This window comes from Misgurnus anguillicaudatus, chromosome 17 (genome assembly GCF_027580225.2).
Source record: "Misgurnus anguillicaudatus chromosome 17, ASM2758022v2, whole genome shotgun sequence".
NCBI classification, from domain to species: domain Eukaryota; kingdom Metazoa; phylum Chordata; class Actinopteri; order Cypriniformes; family Cobitidae; genus Misgurnus; species Misgurnus anguillicaudatus.
This window is the reverse complement of record NC_073353.2, coordinates 6433148-6459540: the sequence shown is the minus strand read 5'-3', so window position 1 is coordinate 6459540 and position 26393 is coordinate 6433148. Positions and strand designations below refer to the sequence as shown.

At 38.3% G+C, this 26393-nt stretch overlaps 1 protein-coding gene across 3 annotated transcripts in view; it reads right to left on the bottom strand.

Annotated features, from left to right (window-relative positions):
* The window catches only part of marco (macrophage receptor with collagenous structure), a 45166-nt gene extending 19040 nt beyond the window's left edge, over positions 1 to 26126 (bottom strand). The window contains exons 1-12 of one of the 3 annotated variants that reach the window (XM_055215043.2): positions 25966 to 26126; positions 25782 to 25883; positions 20920 to 21017; positions 20285 to 20372; positions 19540 to 19593; positions 5343 to 5387; positions 4889 to 4978; positions 4749 to 4793; positions 4561 to 4632; positions 3896 to 3958; positions 3519 to 3605; positions 3392 to 3436 (exon numbers count right to left, since the gene is read on the bottom strand). In XM_055215043.2, coding sequence (XP_055071018.1) covers positions 3392 to 3436; positions 3519 to 3605; positions 3896 to 3958; positions 4561 to 4632; positions 4749 to 4793; positions 4889 to 4978; positions 5343 to 5387; positions 19540 to 19593; positions 20285 to 20372; positions 20920 to 21017; positions 25782 to 25883; positions 25966 to 26083 — 907 coding nt within the window. In that variant the 5' untranslated portion in view covers positions 26084 to 26126. The remainder of the gene's footprint in view (positions 1 to 3391; positions 3437 to 3518; positions 3606 to 3895; positions 3959 to 4560; positions 4633 to 4748; positions 4794 to 4888; positions 4979 to 5342; positions 5388 to 19539; positions 19594 to 20284; positions 20373 to 20919; positions 21018 to 25781; positions 25884 to 25965) is intronic. The other 2 variants (XM_055215044.2, XM_073854884.1) reach the window with 2 other exon arrangements.
* Between the last annotated feature and the right edge of the window lie 267 nt (positions 26127 to 26393).

The window sequence follows — 26393 nt, the reverse complement described above, 5'->3', positions numbered from 1 at the left end:
GCTGAGGAAGGAACGAACACGAGTCCCCTTCACCCACTCCACTTGTATCTGTCGTTGGGCTTGTGGGTGGTACCTTACAATGCCAAATCGAGACTGGATTCGCCAAGGGGGAGAGGATGCGAGATGTTCCAGTTTTGAGAACCAAGTCTGGTTGGGCCAATAAGATGTGACCAGTAGGACTTGCTTTCTGAAACAAAGGGATAAGGCTCACTGGGGGAAAAGCATATTTCAGAAGTCCCCGGAACCAGCAGTGCGTTAAGACATCCACGCCAAGGGGAGCCTTGGCTAGGGAGTATCAAAGTGGACACTGGGAATTCTCCAGAGAGGCAAACAGGTCGACCTGTGCCTCTCCAAAGTGAGCCCAGATCAACTGGACCACCTGAGGGTGGAGCCTCCACTCCCCTCACAGCGTAATCTGCTGTGAGCGCATCCCCCACACTTTAAAGACTTACGTCTTGGCTGACTTTACAGAAGGAGTTCTGTGACACCGGTGGAAGTGCAAACCTGCCTGGCGGTTGATGTATGCTACTGCAGTTAGAACAACCTAGCACTGGCTTGTATTGAATCAGAGGACGAAACCTCCTCAGGGTGAGCAAAACTTTCAACAGCTCGAGGCAATTGATATGCAGTGTTTTCCAATCCTGGTCCACGAGGCCCCCCTGACACAAAGTTCCAGGTGTCTTATTCAAAACACCTGATTCAACTAATCAGCCTACTTCAAACATGGTAAACATGTCTCCCTAACAAGCTGATGAGTTAAATCAGGTGTGTTAAATAAGGAGACATCTAAAACTTTCTGGGAGGGAGGCCTCGAGGACCAAGATTGGAAAACACTGCCCTAGGACACGGCACCATGCAGACATAAATGCACTGCAGTAGCACGGCCCACTGGGGGAATCTGCTCATATGTCTTGGCCGTGCTCCCGTCGAGGGTAGCTTTGGGCGATATCATCTGGCAAAGACACATCCATTGAAGATCCCAAAAAGGCTTTAGGTATGTAGGAAATTTTACTCTTTCAGCTCATTTGAAACACAGAGGGGAATCTTTGCATTCAGAATCACCTCATCCACACCAACAGCCGCAGAGCAAGGTGAGTAATCAGAGCGAATGTGAGATGAGACCAACATGAAAGCTCAGAAGAACAAATCTGAATGAATGAGCATACCGGATTCCCGGGCAGAGTCACGGTATGTACATTTCATTTGCCAATGTTCATTGATCATTCATTGGTCATTTTCAGAAAGTATTAGTGATTGGTCTCCCAAGGTTAGAAAACCACTAGCTTTGGGCTTTTGGTTTTATTCATTCTAAGATCTCAGACCTCTCAATCAGTCTCTAGGAGATACAAGTTTAAAATGTTAACTATTCCGTTTATTGTGTCTGGAATCAGTTTAGAGGACATGACTTCACCATGATAGAACTGAGAGATACATACTTTCACATCTACTTCCTTCTACCACATTAGACATTTCTTAAGGTTTGCTTCAGGGGCAAAGCATACCAATATCGGGTGCTTCCATTTGGCCTTGTTCTTTCTCCTTGCACGATCACAAAATGCATGGATACAGCCCTTGCTCCACTGAGACTGGAGGGGATCTGCATACTACTGTAAATTATACAGATTACTGGTTGGTGTTAGCACAGTCTCAAACTTTGGCAATCCTTTGTCATCGTTGGCCATATGCAATGTATGGGGTTACGGCTCAATGCCAAAAAAGAGCAACTTAACCCCTAACCAACGAACAACATTTCTCTGGGTGAATTGGGATTCATTGACAATGCAGGCACATCTTTCCCCTGTGTACTCTGAGTCAATTCTGGCAACAATGTCTAGGATCATATTAGGCTGTGTTCACACTGCTGCACATGAGACCTTTTCAGTGGTGGCTCAAAGAGCAATGTTTTGGGACCAGTAGTGGAAGGCCTCTCAGCCAGAGGTCTGTGGAGAGAGCATCATCTCCACTGGCACATAAACTCCCTAGAGATGTTAGATGTGTTTCAGGCAGTAAAACACTTCCTCCCCGTCCCCATCATGTTCTGGTCCTCTGAACAGACTGACACATCAGATTCTCCTACAGAACCAAGGTAAATTTTTATTGCTCAGGGCGATGTATATTCTGGGAGCCCAGGTGTGAGCAGACATTCTGTTTAGGCAGAAGTCCAGGGAATAGAGACCCCACATGGAGACTCCATATCTGCTCCAGGTGGTAAAGCAGATATGGACGAAATATGATTTAGCTGAGATATACCTGTTTGCATTTTTAAAAAACGGCTCATTACCCACTATAATTTTCTTTGACACACCCACCCTGTTGGGACTGGAAGCTATGGTACAGACAAGACCAGCCCGAGCTTGCTTCTCAAACCTTACTGTGGTTTTAGAAGGGATTAATATTGCACCCTTTGAACCTATTGAGTCTAGTACAGATAAACATTAAAAACGATCAAAATTATCTGCTTCTCCTTAATTTCTGGAGTTTACTCCAAGCAGAATTACACCCATTTTACACCAGAGACCAGGGTATATACCAATGGTTCCTAGCCATGTGGCTATTACCTTAATTCTTCAGGCCTTTCATCTTCCCCCTCATGAGTCGGCGGAACAAGATCTTTACACTTATTATGTCCTGGTAGGACATTAGAAGAATACATCAGGTATTCTTTATATAGAATATCTGATCAACATTTGGTTTGCTTTGGAGCCTTTAATAATAATTCTTAACTATTGAGGTGCACGGATTGCCTTCACCTCTGCTAATTAGGGCACATTCTATAAGGGGTATGGCCTCTCAGGTCCTTCTATCTGGGCCTCCATGCAAGAGGTATGTGATGCTGCAGGGTGGTCCACCTATCATACTTTTATGATGTACTACAGTTTGGACCTCTCATCCTTACCTGGTAATCAGCTTCTTATGAACTGATTTGTGCACAACACCTTCACAACAGGACAGACAAAGTGTTCCCCAAAGTTTTATTTCATTACGCAAGAGAAGGTTACAGTCACAACCAATACATTCCTCTGCATTAGCACCTGTGATGGTTACTGACTTTATGTATTCCGTTATTGCAAATAATAGCAATTTACTTGTGATGAAAATTGTAACATCAATTGTTTGTAGAGTGAAAATGTTTGTATCTCTGTGGAGTGAATTTTGTGCCTAATTTAAACAAACAAATCCAGAAAATCATGGTTACATTTGTAAGAACATCTGCATGGTCACATTTATGAAAAAAATCATGGTCAAGGGACATTCAAACACAGAAAATATGTGCTGTAAAGCCGGAGCTCACCTGAATCCCCTTTACTGCCGTTATCCTAGAATAAACCGGCACCAACACAACTAACACAGTTTGAAAAAAAACTGTTCACATGATTATTTGTATATTTACCTGAAAAGCCTCTATCTCCCTTTTGACCCTGCGGTCCTGGGATTCCTAAAAACAATAAAGTAGCCAGTTAACAAGTTACAAAATGGCATATATCACACTTATTTGCATTTGTCTTTAGCACTCCCACCTGGTCTGCCATCACCCTGTAGTCCAGTTGAGCCTTTTGGTCCAGGTGGTCCTGGTAGTCCAGTCAGTCCTACTGGACCAGGAGGCCCTAAAAGACCCAACTAAATTAAGTCTATGCTAACCAAAACACTCTAAACTATCTATTGAACTTAAAAACAAGATCTCTGGAAAATTTCTTAACAGCCTCCACATGCATGCAGAATTTAGATGCTCAAACACACTGGCTAGTTTTACAAAATTCCAGATGTCACTTTGCTTAAAAAGAAGTTGTGTTTACATGATGCTGGGCTTAAGTGCTTTTACTAAATAGGTCACTCATTAAAGCTAGATAATGAGTGGTTGTATTTAAACCACACTTCTGTAAACATGCATTCATACCTCTAGGCCCCAGAGGTCCTGGCACTCCATTCTCACCACGGGGCCCGATGTCTCCTTTAGGCCCTAAGAGAAAGACATATAAACTTTCTTGAAAAGTCTACTATATAATGAAGCAGGGGTTTCCCTTAAAGTTCACATGGTTTTGTTATGTTCAGCCCATAGAATGTGTGATGCGAATTTTGTCAAGAGCAGAGTCTGCTTTTAGACCTGCTAGTATGTGTTAGACAACTCTGTCTGACTGTGTGTGAGATGTTACGAGGGTTTAACAACTTTAAAATTGTAAACACCAGGAAAATTGTCATAAGTAATCATAACAATAAAATCATTATTTGCATATACACAGTTGTGGTGTTACAGTTTAAATACAATACAAATAAGATTGACATATAATTGGGTAAAATGCAACTTTTCGCAAGTAATGAGCGACTTTTGAAAGCGACTACCAATGAGTGTAAAACAGTGGAGTTCACGTCACTTGTCTTTGATCAGTTATTGAGAAGACGGTTGCTTGTTCATTTATAATTGTCACTAGGACAACCAGAATGACCTCTTTGATAGAGACGAGCGACACACAAAGTCACTGGCGGTGTGCACGCAGCATTAGACATGCAAGATTGATTCACCCTGTGTCATCTAAACTTCAGTTTGACCTATTGTAAATGTACCTGGATGTCCAGGGGGCCCTTGCATTCCCGGGAGACCGTCTGTTCCATTAAATCCTGGAGAACCGTCTAAACCTTTAAAGCACAAAGATTCAACCAGATTAAATTTCTTCAGAGCAGAAGTAAAGCCAAGTCCTTTACATCTCTCTTACAAAGAACACATATTCTCTGTTGAATTGTGTAAGAGTTACCTTGCAATCCTTGCTCCCCCGGATCCCCTTTTAAGCCTGGAAAACCTGACAAGAGAAGGAGACACAAGACAGTAATTTACTGTAATTCTGGGGTCGTTTCATCATTAGTTTTGTGATGATAGTTGCAAATGGGTAATTACCAGATATACCCGTGGGGCCAGGTGGACCCATCTGCCCTGCCGCACCTGGTTCTCCTCTTTCTCCTTTTGGACCTGATGGTCCAGCTGGACCTGGTGAGAGAGAGAGAGAGAGAGAGAGAGAGAGAGAGAGAGAGAGAGAGAGAGAGAGAGAGAGAGAGAGATGAGAGAGAGAGAGAGAGAGAGAGAGAGAGAGAGAGAGAGCGCACTGTACTCAAACGCGTGCTAATGAATACAGATATGCTGTGCTGGTGTTCCGACCAGACATTTTAACTAATTAAACCAGTAAGACTTTCTGGTCAACAAGTTTCACTTGAAAGCTAATTTTGTTTTTGGCAGGGTTGTGCATTCACGCACGCACGCACGCACGCACGCACGCACGCACGCACGCACGCACACACACACACACACACACACACACACACACACACACACACACACACACGCATGCACTAACCTGGTGAGCCAGTGTTTCCCCTTTCACCTCGTAGACCTGGAGTACCTGTTAGAGAACAGAGTATTACTACTGACTGCACAAAACAGCCACTGAGCCACGCCATAAATATGTTTCTGTATAACATTGTGATAGCTGTGCAAATGGTCACTGGGTCAAACCTAGGGAATACACTTATTGTAAATGCATAGCATATTTTGTAATGCACTGTAATGCACATTCACGGCTTAACATGTGCAACATTTCACAGCTCTTATCTTAACCCACATCAGGCAGATGGCAAAGATTAGGATACCAAAACAAAGAAAGAAAACCATGAAAAAGATTTAATGAACATAAATGCTTACCCTATCAATTGAAGTTGTAACACAATATTTAAAAGTTAGTTTGTTTTCCCATCTAATCTAAGCATTAAAGCTAGAAGCATTGAACTTCAAAAAAGATAGGAAAGCACCAAGCGACAATAACACGAATCATGTGATGTGTATTGAACAGCTTTTTATGAGGAATCCAAAACGTACTTCATTACAGCAATTCTCTACTAATGAGCTGTGGTCAGTGGCAAATTTAGCAAATTGGGGGCCCAAGGCGAAGCTATGTATGGGGCCCCCCATCTGATCACAAGAGAACACATTTTTTTACTCCAAAATAATGATGGAAAGCAGAGAACATACAAAGTGTAGCACATTATATCAGTAAATGAGGGAGAACATTTTTTTAATCTGATGCTACACAACAACTAACATGCATCAAAGCCAATATTGTTACTAATCTTTCACATGCCCAAGACTGTTATAAAAGGTTAAAAAATCCAGTCCGTAATCACTTCATATATTTATAGTGTGCGTGTCTTCACCCGTCTCTGTTCGTATACTTTCCCAGTCCTCATAGCGTGAAAATGTGACTTTTTTCATGTTTAAGTGCTGTAATTGGGTCCCCAGTGCTTCTATCAACCTATAAAATGTGAAAAAGATCAACCCAGTAACTTAATTTGAGTAAGCCATTTTCTGCAAGCATGTGAAAAATTAGATCGTTCAGATTTCGCCTGTTTTGTGAGGTAGGTAGCAAGGCAAATTACAATAATACCGCCCCCTTTATCTGCACAATCCAACCACAGCACTGCCATTTAGTTCAGAGTGAAAGATAGAGAAAAGAAGGACTAGACAGCACAATTGAATTTTAAATTACAAAAAACCACCATCATTGTGATCAGTGTTTGCATTTCATCCGCTCATTTGCATTTTAAAGGACACACACAAAAACGGCACTCTTTTGCTCAGCCCTACAAATTTGCGACTTTAACCTGATATAATAAATTATCTGTGGAATATCTGTGAGCTCAAACTTCACATACACATTCTGGGGACACCAAAGATTTATTTTACATCTTAAAAATATCTCATAATATGACCCCTTTAACGATCTAAGTGCATTGTCTAAAGCGCACGGTCAAAATGGGCGTGTCCGAACCAACTTTTGCTAATTTAACAACAGGAAAAATTGTTTATGTGCCAAGCGCATGGCCTAAAAGGGTTGTTTCTATTTTCCTAATGAGTAATGAGTGTGTTTTGGGCGTAACGTGCAATAAACCAAAGAGAATCTCAGTTCTCATCCCTTTAAAAGCCAGTTGCGCCTGGCACCATGCTAAAATGAAAAAATAAGCGGAGGAAGAAGAACCCCAGTTTATGAATAATGTTAACATTTTTTGTTGTTTTTATTTGTATTAAAATTATTATTTTTGGATTAAAACCTTTAAAAGCCGTTTCCTTTCAGTCATGGAAGTAAAAATAGCAGGCTTTTAATAGCCGTAAATGTATTAATATCCTACATAATCATTGTAATCGCATAAAATATTTTGCAAATATGCAAGAAAAGGTTTGTACTCTAAAAATAGAAACAAGAGATAAAGAATTTACAAACGTGCGAAGAGCCGAAGCATTTCAGCACTCGGACAGTGCCATGGATTTTTTTAAAGCATTACTTAAAAATGTTTCTCATCTCACCATATCCACAGGTACAGAGTCATCATATACAACAAATCCATAGTGTAGCATTTAAAAACATTTAAAAATAGATGCATTTGTTTAAAGCAAAGCATTTTTTTACTACCAGGCTACAGGTGAAACAACTCTTTACGCCTTCTAACGTCTCATTAGTCCTCATTTATGTCCAAGAGACTCAATAATAATCTTTTACACTCAATCCTTTAATCTTTCATATTTAAAAGTGTTTTTCTGCTGCTGCGCATCCATGTGTGTGATAAGCAAACCCGCGTTGTCATCCCATTTAGAGGCACATATTTCTAACGTGCTCATTAAATAACAACAGGACTATTGCGCCATTGACTTTAGACCAGGTTTTAGTTGGTCAATGGCGTAGTCTATTTTAGTTGCCTCAAAATAGCAAAGCGCCAACAATGCCCCTGAACACACCTCATTTTCAGACCAGAACGGCCATGGGCGCAAATGTATTTGCTATTTAAACAACGTGGCGCTAAACGTAAAAAAATGATAATTGCGCCGTGTTGAAACTATCAAAAGATACTTGCGTCGCGCATTGCGCTGCATTGCACTGGGTGTATGATAGAGCCCGTCTGTGTTTATCTTTTACGCCGCACAGAGGACACCGTTATGGACTAGTCCATTTCATTGTGAAAAAAGGGGGTGTATGTGTGTAGTGAAAGATAATCATGAACTGGACATTTTAACTACTACTTCAAAGTTTCAACGTATTTCTTAAGAATATAAATACAATTTACAATGCTTTTGAAGTGTTCATGATGATAAGGGGTTTATTTATTTATTTATTAAGTTGGTTGGGGCCAAGCAGCCGCCTACCTATGCTTCTATGTTAAGACTTAGTTTGTTGTTTCAATGTACTTAATTGTTTTGTTATTAAAATGGTGTCAATGTGCAACAAAAAAATGAGTAAGATGCTAACGTAATGAATAATATATCGTTAATTTAATTTACAGACTATGAATTACAGACAGTATATTAAATCTTATTGCGGAACTCCTGGTCACATCAACATAAATCACTATTTTACCTTCATGTTGATAGAAAAGACTAAGAAACAAACAAAGGTCAAAGGATTCAACTTCAGTTAAGTTGTTCTCTTTTTCAACCAGCAGGGAACGCTGAAAACACACAGATTGTTGAGGACGGATGATGAGACAGGATCTCAATGATTCAGATGTCATCTACATTACCATTCTTTCATTTGGCAGTAAATGCATTTTACAGCCCTTGCATTGTTAATAATATATACAGGCTACCTGTCATATGTCTACCTAGTTGGTCATTTTATTTGTGTTGCCCTCACTTTTATTGTAGTTTTGAAACTGGGCTGTATCCAAAATAGCACCATACACAATTATGTAAAGCACTTTTTGATAGGAGATTCATTTTATAGTAGTGTCTGAAAAAATTTGGTCATTATCAAGTGCACCACTTAAATTCCATAATGCATTGCAATAACGAGCGTATTACAATGTATAATAATTGGCTAGATGCTATCCATTTACTCCAAGACTGAAGAAGGCACCCACAGTGCCATCACAACTTTAAGTAGATCATATTATGGAATTTTCAGTTTAGTCAAGTGCTTTAATAATTGTTTAGAATTTTATACAGTATATCTCTTGACCACTATAACATGTTGCCAATGAACCATTCCAATATTCATAGTGATACACTACTGCATTTGTTAAATACTGCACATAATGTCAAAATATCTGACGCAAAAAAATGGCTGACCGAAAACCATTTAGTTTGTTCAACTCAACATGCCTCAATGAATCTAACAAGAAGCGATTTTAGATGCAAGTTTGCAGTAGTTATAAGCAAAAATTATATAAACCATTTTTATATCTTGCAGTGGCGGTTCTAGACAAATTTCACTAGGGGGGCCAAGGAGGGGCCAGTGTTTTACCAGAGGGGCACATAAAAAAACGGCAAGAAATTATATTTAAAGATTATAGGGGCGATTACAGGAATTAGACAGGACTAGGCCTTAGTTTAATTAGGAAATATAACTAGTTTTAACAAACATGGCTTACTAAATACATTACTTGTGTGCATTTTGAAGCAAAACAAAGGGCACTGATGTATTTTAAGATATGGCATTGCAAGTTGTTTTCAGTTTGGACAGCTCTTACATTTATTTTAGTCTAGGACTAGTCTAATCCCTTTCCGGGAAACTGCCCCATACACTTTATCTTACTTTACAATCATATAAATGTTTATTTAATACAAGAGTGAGTGCAGGTGCAAAAGGGGAGCTTGGCTCTTTTCTAAAGCCCCCCAACCGAAAATCATGCGAGCCTACTCAATAAACTTTATGAATGCACATTTTTATAAAGACAAACGTTTGTTTTAGTTTACATATAAACACACATTAGACAGTTAGGGACCACAATCCAATCAGCATTCAAAACAATATTTATTTCAAACTGTAAACATTTTTATACGACACATTTAACCACATTCCTCCAATTCTACGCACGCACATGCAAGAGCACAACCACAGCGCTTCTCACAATGTGCAAACCCCAAAAAGTCAGCGAGATGTTGGTTTTGCCGGTTGTTGATGAGTAACAGCTGTGAATGATCACAACGCGCTTATGCAGCCACGTCACAGGAGAACAAGTGAACAGTGTCCCAATGTTAAGTGAGCTAGAGTCCTTAAGTGCCCAAACCTGCATACACATTCTCAACATCGGAAAACCGGGAACGAACCGAGACACTCGCCGAGCAGCACCCAGCACCCACAGCCAGCCACAGTGGTTGGGTGCGCCGCTCTAATTTGCCCGTTAAGAACGTTGTGCGTCGGATTAGTTCCGCTTTTGGCGCTCGCGTGTAAAATCAAAATAAATGTATACTTTTTTATTTGGTCAGCACGGGGTGGCCACAGGGGTGGCCAGGGACTTGTCTACAGAGGCACGGGCCACCCTTGGCCTCCGTGTAGAACCGCCACTGATATCTTGAGACCACTAACACTGTGAGGAAATGGTGCATGCACCCTCAAATCATGACTGTAATGACATATTCAATTTGTAATTACAGATAACAAGTTTTTACACAATGTAATTACACAAAAGTTTTATGAAGATACATGAAGATGTCTGCCCAGCGACCACTGACCGCTTCCCGTTTAAACTACTGATTAAATATATTTTTAAATATAGTATAATATAGTATATACTCTACTTTTCTGTGTTGTCTCCTGCTTTTATTAATGTAAAGCTGCTTTGAAACAATTTAACAATTGTGAAAAGTGCTATATAATTAGAATTGAATTGAATACAGCCTCATATCCAATTTGGCAAATTCATTGTCGTGGTATATGAAAACGGAATGGCCTATTAAAAAGCTTTTGATAACTTTTTATCTGGAGTGTCTTCAGGTAATTCAGAAAATTCAAGTGCTCCGCACTTTCGGCGACCCGAGTTTGATTCCCGGCTCGTGGTCATTTGTCGTTCCTGTACCCTCAATCCTCCCTGTACTTTCCCGTTCTCTCCTAACCTCACTGTCTAATAAAGGCATAAACTGGCCAAAAAATAAAACTTTAAATAATGACAGCTTAATGAATAGTCATGAGCCAAGGATTCAGATAATTACCTACCCATCATCGTTTTGCAATTTTATAGAAATAAAATATATTTTGTTCAGTTGGACAACAGAAACTACAGTCATGAAGTGAGGCGAGCTGATTTTCTCACTACAAAGTTACAGCAATCACATTACCAGTAATGGGCGTTTCACATGGTACGAGGCAAGCGACAAGCTGCTACAGCTTTTCTCATGTAGTGGAAGCATTTTGTGCAACATTTAGTGCAAATAAAGTGAGTTTTTCATGAGACTATTTTGTTGTTGTTGTGTTTTTCATTAAAAACAATAATGAACAAATATTTGAAGCATTTGTTTTGTAGGAAGAAAAGGAAATATGTAAAGATCTAAGGTTAAATATTAAAATAAGTGGTACATGTGTATTTGTTAAGTAATGATTCAGCTTGTATTGTCACCAGTTGATGAAAAAAATCCCTTACTGGCACATCCAAAATACAATTTGTCATCATTTTAGAAAATTACAGCATATCATAATTATACCAATTTTGTCTTGTTTGTTTGGTCACTTGTGTTTGTTTAGGTTTTTGGCATACTCTCACTAGTAAAATTAGTTTTTAGCTATTATTTTGTGTTGGTACACTTTCATTTGTTGTTTAATTGCTTTATTTTGAGTGTTGTAGACAGATTGCTTTACTTCCACGCATCTGAATGTCATACTTCAAATATATGTTTTCATTACCCAGTGTTTATGAACTGTAAAGTTTTATCGTGTTGATTCGGTGATTGTGTGTCTGTAAAACTAAAACTAACACATAACACGCCGATCTCTGTATGATTGAACATCACTCTCACTCTCAACATCACATGTGCATTCTTCTGACCAAGCGAAAGCTAATCTTAACCTACCAGCTTGTGACGTCACAAGTAGGGACATGAGGCAGGAGCACTATGGTGCGTTAACTTTCGCAAACGTCAATATTCCACCACTTTTTGGTGATTGGATTGTATGAAGTTAGTGGGCATGGCGGAGAAGAAGGTAAAAATGTACAGTTTCCATCCAGAATGAGAGGTGAAATTCCTCTTAACCTTGATAATAGACAACTGTACAGCATGTGTTGTACAACCAAACACAAGCACTATTTAAAAGGGCCAATCTGGATCTTTACCACAACACAGTAGCCTACAGCAGAAATTTAAAGACACCTACCCACCAAAAAGTGCAATCCATGCTTGGAAAATAAAAGAGCTAAAACTGGAGATTAATGTCCATCCATCATTTTTTATAAAATGTGCTACTCAAAATAAGGCTGCTGCTACTGAAACATCATTTTGTGTAAGTCATGTTTCAGTTAAAAACAAAAAACATTTACAGATGGTGAATTATTCAAGGAAGCAATGTTTGTCCTGCAACATGTTAATGACACTGGTGGTGAAACTGATAAACTCGATTCGAGCAAAAGCATTTCACTGCCACTTATTTAAGGTCACTAACTGGATGAGCTGCATATGGCAACTTTCTTCTTCATACTTGTGTCCGGTGGCTGAGTCATGGCAAAATGCTGCAACACTTCGTTGACTTGCTGACGGAGTAAAAACTTTTTTGGCCATAAGGAACGAGAAGCAAAAGGAAATGTAAGATGATGTGTGTCTGCTGGAGCTTGTGTTTCTGACAGATCTAACTGTGTAGCTGAATGGACTCAACAACGAGCTTCAGGAAAAGACAGACACCTGCCCCACATGATAAGCGCAGTGAATGCGCTAATATTATTAGACCTCAGTACAGCCTTTGACACAATAGATCACACAATCTTACTTAATAGGCTAGAAAACTATGTTGGCATCAGTGGTCAGGCGCTAGCCTGGTTCAGATCGTATCTAACCAATCACTATTTTTTTGTTTATGTAAATGAGGAGGAGTCATATCACTCCCTGGTTAAATACGGCGTACCGCAGGGATCAGTTTTAGGTCCTATCCTGTTCTCGTTATATATGTTACCTCTAGGAGATATTATCAAGAATCATAACATACGGTTTCACTGCTATGCAGATGATACCCAGCTCTACATCTCCTCACATCCTAGCGAAACCCACCAGTTTTCTAAGATATTCTTATGCTAAACTCCAATAAGACAGAGATACTTTTTATCGAACCGAATCGCTACAAATATAATATGACAGATTACAAGTTGCCCATAGATGGCTGCACTGTGGTGCCAACCTCCACGGTTAAGAATTTAGGTGTGATGTTCGACAGCAATTTATCCTTCGATAGCCATATCTCCAATGTCTGCCGCACAGCATTCTTCCATCTTAGAAATATCTCAAAAATACGCCATATGTTGTCTGTATCAGATGCAGAGAAGCTTATCCACGCTTTTCTGACCTCTAGAATAGACTATTGTAACTCGTTACTCGGAGGATGCCATGCAAATCAGGTAAACAAGCTTCAGCTAGTTCAAAACGCTTCTGCAAGAGTGCTTACTCGATCTAAGAAGTATGACCACATAAGCCCAATTCTGGCATCTTTATACTGGCTACCAGTTAAATATCGCATACAATTTCAAATATAACTAATCACATACAAAGCCTTAAATGGCCTAGAACCCTCATATCTTAGAGAATTATTATCAGAATACAATCCATCACGTGCATTGGGGTCACAAAATTCTGGTCTCTTAATTATCCCTAAAATATCAAAAGTGTCTAAAGGTGGCAGATCCTTTTCCTACTTAGCCCCTAAGCTATGGAATGATTTACCAACCGACGTCCGAAAATCAGAGACAGTAGATAACTTTAAATCTAGACTTAAAACTTTTCTCTTTAACAAGGCATTCACATAATTTGTTTTAGTAATGGTAAATAAATAAATTAAAACCTTTATTCGTTAACACTCCAAAACATGGTAAATGTCATTAATGCTCTTTAGTAATATGCTGAAACTTTGATTTAGTTGTCGGTTGAGTCTTAATTTCCACATATGGTCGGGTTGCAATTTTGGCTTTCCCATGATCTTGAGAATAATATGTCATACAGAACCGTTTGCCACTGTACGTTAGTATTAACGACGGCAGTGGGGCCTCTGGCCTTAGTCAAACGAGTCTCTGTTTTAAAGATCATATGAGATCATACATAGACTCGCCCTGGCCCACAAATTTTCTAAAATCATCAACTATATGTAATACACTTAACCAACAATATTTAGCCTGTCCGGAACCGAGCTGACTTAAACCACATCACTGTGTGGCACTTGCTTTTCATGTGAACGGCCCCTACGCTAATAAGATTTTGTTTCTCTCTCCCTGTCTCGTCCTCGATCCCGAGGACAATGAGACAAACAGATCCAGTTCCGGTAAATGTGAAAGTCGGCACACCTCTGATCTACTGGCTGTTCTTCAACGTGATGTCCAGCCGATGCCTGACCAATGACCACCGGCAGAACCCGCTTAATATCCGCTTAATCTCCTTATCCGTTCAATGTATATATATATATATATATATATATATATATATATATATATATATATATATATATATATATATATATATATATATATATATATATATATATATACATATATATATATATATATGTATATACAACCTGGGGAGGCAGCCTTCTTGGGCTTAACTTCTATACGTCACATTAGTAATACGTTCACTTATAATGTTGGTTTAAAGCCGCAGCAAATTTAGCTGCTTGTGCTATCGTGTATTATGTTGTGCTATCTGTCGATTTTCTGTGCTTTTCACTGCATCTATTATGTAAAGCTGCTTTGATACAATTACCAAATTGTGAAAAGCGCTATATAAATAAAATTGAATTGAATTGAATTGAACGCATTTAAAGCCAAGCTCAGTGTTCGGATAACACATTTGAAAAGCGGGAAGCTAAGACACTTTCCCAACCTGGAGAAATGTCGCAGGCCAAAGTGGCAACAGAGTTAAATCAGCGTTTTGGTGAGTTAGACATCATGGAGAATATCGCTGCATTTGATATTGAAGAGGTAAAAAGTATTTGCTTTGCCAAGTGGAATTGACATGGAGATGGTTGATATGCAAAATGACATTGAGCTTTAGGTCAGATCAAGGGTACATTGGCTTATGGGTACTTGTTTTGCAGAGAAAAGTTTCCTCTCCTAACTGCATGTGCACAAGTTGAGCGTCTTTTTTTGGATCCACTTACCTCTTATTTTCACAAATAAAAACCATCAAATCAAAATGCAGGAGAGGACAGTCACCATACAGACTGCCTCAGACTGTCTGTCTCAATATTAAGTAACAGACAGCCCAACAGCAGTTTTGACTTATGTAATTTAATTACGTAATGTAATTTCATAAAGAGGGAAATAGAACTGCACATAAATTGAGAATGTTGTTTGCAATAATTTCTTACAGCATTTTTTACAGTATGTTGCATTAATGCATGATGTCATTTAAACATAGTTAAATTAAAGGCCTCAAGTTACCGGTACAGTGTGGGCTGTTTTTGCCCAACATTTGAGAGGTTAATCTTGCCTTGAACCAAGGTCAGGAATAGAGATATTGGTCTTAAAACATTAATATTAAGGGTAGAACATTCTTTGTTCAGAGATCAGAGATCTTATTATTCGGTCCCTCTAAGACATACATGGGCAATATAAGGCCCGGGGGCCGGATCCGGCCCGCATAGTGCTTCAATCCGGCCCCCGCGATGCGCTCACAATTTGTATGAAACTGTCATGGTTGCAGTGTTTCCCATACATTGATTTATCTGTGGCGAGCCGCAAAGAGCTGGTTGGATTAAACAAAGAGTTACTGGGTCATTACTGGGTCCTGTTTAGTCACTATTTTATAGACAACAGAACAGATAATATGTAAAAATAGCATTCGGTTGTGTTAAAATGCAATATAATGTGACAGACGAAAGAGTAAAACACGACCCAATGACGTCACATATATGCTAATTGGCGTGTGACGTCATCACCGTCACAGTCTCTCAAAATCCTGTGGGAAACACTGCCTGGTGGTTAAGTAAGGGATAATGTAGAGGCAGCCGGTAGTTATTGGGAAATAAGCCCCGACAGTATGATCGACGCGAAGCGGAGGGTCTTGTATCACACTGAAGGGGCTTATTTCCCAATAACTACCGGCTGCCTCTACATTATCCCGCTTATTACACGGCTACTTGCCACATAAGAAAAAAAACTGGACATGAATATGAATTTGAAACATTTTATTGGCATATTTGTTTTAAATTAACATTTCTTTTCCTTCCGCGAAACTTTGCACAGATGCATAAAATGATCGTAATACCTTATTAAGATCCTCTGCTTCATACTTGTCTGTCTCCATATTTTTCTCTTTTAGCCAGTCTTTGAGAAGTTTTAATGCCCATTCTGTTTTTTTTTGTGTTGGCTTTGTAGCTGTCATGTTCTATTTTGTCAAGTTCAGTCTCAGTAAGCTCTCTGTGTCTTGTCGTTGTTCTTTCTTCTATACACTGTTTAAATGTTTAGTTTTTTCCGTACATGTTAAAATTAATGTCAAAATTTTCCATTCTTAATTGCAGTTGTCCAGTGTTTGTCACAAGATGGCGCCAAACAGTAATCTTTGTTGGCGCGGAGGGATTTTACAAGTAGTCCGACTATGCGTTATTACTTTGGAGCGGTTATTATTTGAAAAGAACGAACCTGCAAATGTCTCAACTGACCAATCAGAATCAAGCATTCCAGAGAGCCGTGTAATAATACTAAATAAAATAAAAAAGAAATAATAATAATAAATTATCTTCTCATGTCTTGTGTGTTCGTATGTTGTGTGTGTGTTATGATTGTTTGCACGTGGGCATATCACTGTAGTATGAATGACAGTTAGTTGAACAATAAATATGCAGGGTAGAAAATGAATCCTTGAAAGTAAATCCAGTTATTCTAATGTTAGGGTGCGTTCACACAACAAAATTTCGGGAGTGACAACCGTATTTACTTACAGGTGTGAGTCTGTAAGTGTCCTGTTCAGACAGCAAATTAAAGACACAAATAGAACACTGCCTGTATGAACGAGCAACCGACCTCAAACCCGTATGCTAGTTACACGCGCCGCCTGTAACCATAGTGACGGACGAATATATTAAAAAAATATATTATTTATGCAATGGGCAAAACTTTATGTAATTAACAAAAACAGCAAAAACAAAAACAAGGGTGGTTCCTTATTAAAGTTTTAATTTCCAAAATGAATGAACATAAACTCAGTTTCAGCAACTGGACATTTTACCAAAGCAGATATATACAATATAAAAGTAATCAAAATGACTTATGAAGCAAATCGATCAGTTTTTGCAAGAAATCGAACTTTATTTAAAGCATTAACGCAGCCAAATAGGAAGTGCTCTTACGCTCCCGCTCTGTAGGTGGCGCTGAGAGTATGGTTTACCAACCGCAGGCAAAACCAGCCTCTTAGCGCCACCTAAAGAGCGGAGTGTAAAAAGCGCACTTTATATGTTACCACAGTTCTGTATGGACGCTAAAAATGTTGTAAATAACATTCAATATCCTGCAAAAACCGACCGATTTGCTTCACAAGCAGCAAAAAATGTCACCAGGAGTCATGGAGATTACTTTTGTATTGGATATATCTGCTTTTTGACCTCTCAAAGTGACGCATCTTTTGCCTTGCATTATATGAATCACAGATGGGTTTTTTTGCAAAATATCTTCTTTATTGCTCTACTGAAGATAAAAGGTGAGTAAATAAACAGCTAATTTTTATATCCCTTTTATTATACAGTTAACATTATATTAATCGTCCGCTTTTAAAGTTTACACTTTATAAATCTCACTTACTTGGCTGCACGCAATTTTATGCGTAATGTAATATGTTCTGTGGCGTCTATGAAGTTAATATAATATCACATTAACCTTATGGAGCAATTCTGGTGCGTAGTTTGCAGTCATTTTCATGCACTGTAACGTTATCTTAACACAAAGAGCAACGAATGACGTGTCCGATTCCGTTCACACGCCACAGCTTCTCTGTAAATACGGTTGTGAAACCCGAAAAGTTACGGGTGTGAAGTCGGTTATAGAATGCGGTTGTCAAACCCGTAAATAACCGAACTGCGTGTGAAAGGAACCGTCTTAAGGACTCAAATACGGGTTTGACAACCGTATTATGGTACCGTGTGAACGCAGCCTTAGAGTAGCCTAGGTCAGACAGGCCTAGCAAAAATAAAGATCAGGCCTTGAAATAGGCTGACAAAGTCAAAGTAACTGTAGAGCAGTCTTATACATATTTGCATTGAATTATTTTTTACCATTTAATCATGTAACTATGTTTAATTGCAATTTTCCCAAGTGTGGCCCTCCGCTTACTTTGCCAAAGTAACTGTGGCCCTCGGGCTAAAACTGTTGCCCACCCCTGCTCTAAGACCAAAGAGAAGATGTCCTACATTCTGGCTTCTTTAAATATGACAGTGAAAAAAATCTTGGTGTCATATTAGAATCAGTTTTATCAGCTTAGAATGATCTATAAACTGAAACCTTTTTGTTTGTTTGTTTTAGAGATCTGGAGATTTTTATTCATGATTTTATTACCTCGCGACTGGACTATTGTAACACACAGGATTTCTTAACAGCAACTCCCTAGACTGCAGCTTGTGCAAAATGCCGCAGCTAGACTTCTGACGGGCACAAAGAAGAGGGAATGCATTACCCCGGTGTTATCTTCTCTCCATTGGCTTCCAGTGAAGTATAAAATTGATTTTAAAGGACAAGTTCAGTATTTTCAGATTGTTTATGATGAAATAGAACGGTTTGGACCGAAATTTGGACATATGATGCTGGCCCGAGAATTTTCGTTTTCTGTTGTATCATCCCCCACCACAATGGGTTTATAGGTGCACTGGAACAATCCTTCCTAAAATGCATTAAACTTTAGTTTACAAAGACGTGAAACTCACCGAGTGGTCAGGGGTGTACTAATATGCTCACACAAAAATCGCTGCAAAAGATGTTTTCCAACAGGTGTTTTAACATTCATTGTAAACTTGTGGACCTATTTTTCCAAGCGCCTCACACCCGCATATTCTTCCACTGAGAGCTTGAATAATAGACACTCCAGCCCAGGTGGTGGCGATAATCCACCTTTGCCAATTGCAAGAATACAAACAACATTCCCGGCGCGGAGTAATACGTACCTCACAGCACATCTAATACAAGTCAATGGAGTTGGACAAAAACTACGATAAAATCTGTTGGAAAGCATCTTTTGCAGCGATTTTTGTGTGAGCATATCAGTGAACACCCCTGACCACTCGGTGAGTTTCACGTTTTTGTAAATGAAAGTTTAATGATATATCTACGTAAAGTATAATTCTATGGGATGCCATAGATGTCCATGGCAGAAGAAGAAGAAGAATATAACACTAACAGATACCATAGAAAACAAATAAAAAACGACTTTTGATGATTTTTGTTTTGTGTGAAAAATCCAAATAATTAAACCAGTGGTCATGTAAATGTTGTTCTTTTGGCACAGTTGGCAGTAAAATAAAGAAAAGAAACATTAGAACAAAATACAGTAGAAGTTGAGTGAGAGTAAGAGATGCCTCCAATTACTGCAAAAAATATATGTAAAAATATATGGAAACTCACCAGTACGTCCGGGTGGACCAGGTATTCCAGGTGGACCAGGCGGACAAACCATGGCTATGAAATACAAAGGAATATACAGGACACACATGAGTCTACAGTGCATATGTATGGAACTTCTAACCAATATTTCAACCCATATAATTTAAGTCAACGTAACTTAGGGTGGTTGCACCAACAAGGATTAGGAAACAGACACCGTGAGCATGGGGGCGTGGTTTAAAGATGCGTTTTTTATAATGCCTCAACACAGTGAATTTGGCAGCTGAGAACCATTGCTTCAAACTCTTTGAAGCATGGAACTCTGGGATAACCCCCTTATACAGTACATATAAAAACATATTAATTAAATACAAATGATAGAGGCTGATCGCTCAAAAATGTATAGTGATTTATAATGCAAAAATGAAATGTCCTTTGCCTGCATAAACTGTTTATTTCCTTTTTGAATGACAACACTGTTGCTGTTTAATTACACCTGCAAATTCATCATGGCGGACAATATAAATCACAGACAAAGGTTTTAATACAGGTTAAAGTTATAATCTCAGATTTGTTTATCAGTGTTAGAATGTAAGTGGTGCAACAATACTCAAATTAAAAATAAATTGGAATCAACAAGCCAAGATAGTTGGTGCAACCCACCCAATGTTTTGTCCTACCAGATTGTTTTAAATGTGTGTGTGTGTGTGTGTATGTATGTGTGTGTGTGTGTGTGTGTGTGTGTGTGTGTGTGTGTTGTGTTTACCTGTTTGTGCAGTGACATTGAACTCATGTAGTTGAGTCATTATTTTATTTAATGTCCCGTTATCTTGACACAGATTAGACAGACACTCCTGTCAAACACACACAGAATAAATTATATTATTTTTCCATACTTAACTCAATCCCTGTCCCTATAACATTCAGTTGTCATTAAAACATTATATAGTTTTTCTTAAACCTCTTGAATTTCAGGAACAGTATTCACAATGGCAGCTTTTCCTACAATGTGAAGCCATTCTCTATACATTGTGTGTGTGTGTGTGTGTGTGTGTGTGTGTGTGTGTGTGTGTGTGTGTGTGTGTGTGTGTGTGTGTGTGTGTGTGTGTGTGTGTGTACCTGGTAATTATCACGTAAGATAGGAATACCAGTGTTTTTGTGACCTTGTGGGGACATTTTGATGTCCCCATGAGGAAACAAGCTTATAAATCAAACAGAATGATGTTTCTTGAAAATGTGAAGTAGTAGAAGGGTATCTGTGATGGTTGGGGTTAGGGAATGGGGCGAGTAAGGGGAATAGAATATACAGTTTGTACGGTATAAAATGCATTACGTCTATGGAATGTCCCCACAAAACATGGAAACCAGAATGTGTGTGCGTGCGTGTGTGTGTGTGTGTACCTCATCTGGGTTCAAACTGCTCAGCTTGACTTGTTTCTCTGTTTTGGCCTCATCAGCTGTTGTACAGTGAGTGTGAACCCAAGACTCCAGAGTAAAAACTACATACAAAACATGCACACAAGTCACTACATAATAAATATCAAGGTTAAAAGGAAGCAAAACTTCAGAGTTTGCACATTTAAGAACTTCTGTAATAAACACATGAAAAGCTCAGATGCAAAACCCTCTAAGTACCAGTGGCGGCAGGTGACTGCTCTTCCGAGAGGCACAAATTCAAAATAAGTGTTTGGAGTGTCATGTGTGTTGCTCGTGTGTTGTGTCATGTGAACCATGTGCATCACGTGTTCGGATCAAAATAAGTGCCTGCTGCACACGCGTCAAAACCATTTATGATAAAATAGACGCTCACATTCACCAAATACGTGCAAGACACTCCCTTAACAGTAAACTCTGATTACACATGAGATTATGCGAGGAACTGGCAAACGCGAGCATCTCTTTTATCATAAACCCTTTAGACACATCTGCAGCAGGCACTTATTTTGACAAGACACGTGATGCACATAAGATAACTTGACGTGCAGAACACATATTTTGAAATTACAAACCACACAAAAAAGAAGTCACCGGCCGCCACTGCTAAGTGTGTCTGACATATTTTCTTATAAATGAGCATTTTTTATCAGAGTCTTTGTAGAACCAACAAACCGGTATTTCTGAATGACCCGAGGTCGGGATTAAGTAGATTTGAAGTGAAAGTATTTGATGAACAGGTAATATGTGCCGAGAGCATTCGGTTAATATTATTATCTCATTTTTGACAGAGATGGTGATTAGCAGCTGAGCTTCTCATTTGTACTTATACAACATTTACATTGAGTTCCCTAATGTAGAACCTGTGAACTAAAAAACTGATGTGAAATCCCGGAGGAGGTTAGACAGCTCAACAATTACTGTATAAGGCCTTTACAAAACAATTGAAAATCTGGCTTATTAACAATTATGTCTGTCAACATTAAAAGCCGAGCCTACTGAGCTGTATTATATATTTGATATAATATAGCTTTTTTAAAAGTGTGTGTTTTGTGTGTCTTACTATTGTAATAGGTACAGTGTACCTTATGTTATTTTACAGTGTCATTTATATTGTAGTTATATTGTAGTTAATTTGCCATAGACTTGTAAATGTATTTTTTGTTGTTTGTATTTTAATGCTTTTTTACATCTTGGCCAGGGGACTACAGATGAAAAATAGCCTTTTGGCTAATTCTGGCTTTTTTAACCATGTTTGTACATGTGTTTTATGAAATTGCGCTGTGTCCTTTTAAATAAACCATTAAATCAAATGAAAAATGAAATATTAAAGCGGAATTGAACCCTAGACATTTTAGCCTGTTATCACGGGTAATTTATTTCTATTTTGCATTTTACTTGAGGAAAAAAGAAATTTGCACGACTTCGATAAATTAGATTGATAGTGTGTTAAAACGAAATTTTTGTAACTGTCTTTGATATACTTAATTAACGAGAATGCACCGCGCGAAACAGTCATTAGCTCCACCCACTAACCAATGATCGATGCAGCCTTCAGGCTTGTTCTACTTCATGCGGCGCCACAAGAACCGACAGCCGGATGACAACAAAGTTCCGTGAGAGCAATTTAAAAGCAAACGGCTCTGTATGATTTCGCGAATCGCTCTTGCGGTACTTTGAAGGCATCCGGCTGTTGATTGTTGCGGTGCTGCATGAAGTCCAACAAGTCTAATAGCTTCTTTTACCGCTCAACCTGCTCTCAAATCAATTCAAGTCAACTTGAAGTAAGCCAGCAGACAAACCCAAGAATAGTTCTCCATTTACCGTCTCTGAAGGGAAAATCACCAAAACCCTTGATAAAAGATGACTAGAACCTGTGCAGTATGTGGATGTAAGGACAGCAAATTCAGGTCATTGGGAGTTAGTTTTATTTTTTACCTCAACATGACCAGTGTTGTGCCTGAATGAGTTCATTGAATGAAAGTTCATGAACTAGTTCATATTTTGGGCAAACGTGAACTGAACGTACTGTATCACTGCCTGATGAACGTTACTGTGAACTCGTTCATTCTGGTGTTTGTGAACGACACGCTCTTTCAGTTTAACGTCGTTCAATAGGGTGCCAGATTTCTATAGAGTTTTCTAGGCGAAAACCCGGCTAAAACACACTGTAAACAGGTCTTAATGTGTAGCGGAAAAAACATCCAATCTGGCAACACCAGCCAGTGTTTCACGGCTGCATGCGTCATCAAAACAAAACACAGCATGGAGGTGAAAGCAGCATGTAGGCAACAAAGCAGTTTTTTAACATTAAATAACATCATATTTGTCACAAATCGTTAAGGATTAACATAGGCTGCTAACGCATATTCTGGATCCTGAAATAGACTCTGACTAAGCTCACGCTCTTTAACGTGCTTGTGCGGTGTGCGATATGCAAGTTGTCCTACACCTGACGCCTCGCAGCGCTTCTCGCCCAGTTTGCGACCCCCTTGAAGCACCCGGCTAGCCTTTCAAGGTATGTGCAAGCAAATACAACAATTAAAACACTAATGCTAATGTAAACCCTGGTTGGATAAAGATTTAAAGTTGGATATGAAGATGAAATCTGATGCATTTAGCTTCAGTAAACTGATTAAATAATTGCTGTCTGTGGTTCTATATGGGCTATAATGGCAATAATTTTTTGAATAATGAACTATGAATTGAACTAGTTCATTTTAAAAATTGAACTAGTTCATGTAGAAAGTGAACTTTCCCAACACTGAACGTGACCCTCAGTTGACACACCACTAACAGGTTACTTGAAAATTAGAATATGCAGCCAGGACTTTCTTCAGGAGGACTTCGAGTACTGTTTTTCAGCCCAGTTCGCGGACTTAGGTAATGTAAAATGGTCAAAATATCTAAAACATCATTTGGCTTAGTTGTTGCTTACATACTAACATACTACTTACATACGGTAAACATACTACGTAGAAAGTTATTACATTATTATTATGAACATGAGCAAAGCAAGCTAACGTTAGCTCATCCTGTGCAGCTGTGAAAAGCTTTAATTTTTATATGTAGTTAGTACATTTGATGGCAGAACAATCAACTACATATATGTGATGAAATATAGTGTTGGAGCATAATGTTGTTTTAAGGTGGACTTCCGCTTTAAGATTTGATAATGCACTCATATGCATTAACCACTGACCTGAATGTGAAGTTGTTGACAAGCAGTCACAAAAGAGTAAGGGGCCCCATATGGCAAAAACATAATTTTAAATATATTTCAAAATACAAAAAAAATGCCAAAAAATATTTGTACTAAAAATTATTTTGAAATATGTTCACAAAAATGTATTTTTTTACCAATATATTTTTGGCCTTTTTTGTATATTTTTAAAGCATTTATATTCATAATAAAAGTGGAAATAAATAAAGTGGGAAAGTGGGAAATGAACAATCTTTAAAGGCCCTGTTGCATTGCCTTGAAGAGAGTAAAAGTTGGCTTTCCAATCATTTCCTCCAGCTCATTGGGAAAAACGACACAATCTCACGGCAAGTCGTGCTATAGTCCAAAAAATGTATTAATTCCATGGCACGGAATTTAGCTTTTTTTGTGCCTTGAGCACAAATGGTTTTTTTCGTGTCACTCAGCATGAATTTTTATAAATAGTTTTTCACGTCTGTGGCACGGCTTTCTTTTTTGTGTCATTTAATGTATTGTTTTCTCATTTTGTTTCTATTTTTAAATCAATGTCGCTTGGGGTTAGATTTGGGGTTTGGGATAGGATGTCTAAAAATTGTAACAGAAAATGATTCAACTTCAACTTTATTGTCAATCCAAACCATGCAACAATACATTACACAGCAGACTGAAATTGCGTTTCTTCCATACTCCAATGTGCAAAAGGATTCCACACTCACTAAGGACAAACTAAACATAAGACTAGACATAGGACACCACTAGAAAAGTACAAATAGATATTTAACAGATAGACAGACAACAGTTACGGAGTTTACAGTTATTAAACTCTAACCCCAAGCGACAATGGTAAGAAAATAGGAAAAAAACAACGAGAAAACAATACATAAAAGCAAACGAAAAAGAAAGTCGTGCAACGGACATGAAAAACTATTTATAGAAAAAGAAATTTGTGCTCAATGCAGGAAAAAGCTGAATTTCGTGCCATGAATAAATTAATCAATGTTTTCGTGACAATAACACAACTTTCCGTGAGATCAGTCTGGGAAAAAATAAGAGATCTTATTACTTGGTCCCCTTAAGACCAAAGAGAAGATGTCCAACATTCTGGCTTCTTTAAATATGACAGTGAAAAAAAGTGTGAAAAATCTTGGTGTGATATAAGAATAATTTCTCAGTTTTGATAAACAGATACATTTTGTGGTAAAAATATATCTTTTTTGCCATATGGGTTGTAAAATTAGAAATGTATTTGTTGCCCCTGAAATAAATTTTGAAATGTTAATATATGAAGATTAGCCCTCAATTAAATATTTGTGAATTTGAAAATTGTGTTTTACTTTCTACAAAATGTATTTAGCATATATTTAAAACATATTTTTGGCCAAAGAAATGCATTTGTTTTGTTGTATGGAGCATTCAAAGAAATACAGTTATAGACTAGACATAATTGTGTAGTACATTTGCACTTTCTTCAAAATTACTGGGTTTGTTTACCAGAGAACACACAACCAATCCGATCCACTTTTGGTAAAAAAAAAACCCAAATGCATAAATCTCAATAAAGGATATCACTTTGATTTTTTTACATTTATCTACAGTTTCCACTTTATGTATTTTTATTCTATCTCACCTTTATAGACCAGCAGAGAATTCAGTGCTATCAGCAGCAGTAAGATGACTATTACTACAGGAACACATCGCTGTTTACCTGCTGGTTTATCAGACCTCACCTCTGCAACAAACACACAGGCGTTAAACCGCTGTCAGCTTTCACTTATTTCAATGCAGAAATATGCAGAATTGTGAAACCTCACCACCGTGCTGGAAGTCATAGCGGTCAGCCTCTAAAAGCTTCATCGAGTTGTCATAGAGAGGGTTTTCCTGGCTGAACACTGTGGTCTGTCCTTGAACTTTATCCACTTCTGTCTCCATCTGCCTCCAGCAGCAAACACTGATCAATATGACCAACTCAACAGTTTAATACCTAAGAAAAAGAGGAATGAAAACACATGCTGGCTCATCAGATCATCAGTCATCTGACAGAAACTCTTCAGAAGAGTTTACGAAGAAAAGGAAGCTCCTAGATGTCAGTGAATATTTACTGCAAATCAGCAAGTATTGCTTTTTAAAAGTCATATTCATTTGAATATTTCACATGGTCCTTTTAAACAGAGATTTTCCAGGTGATTTCTACTTACATAAAACTGGTACATTTAAAAGTAAACTATATGATAAAACTTGT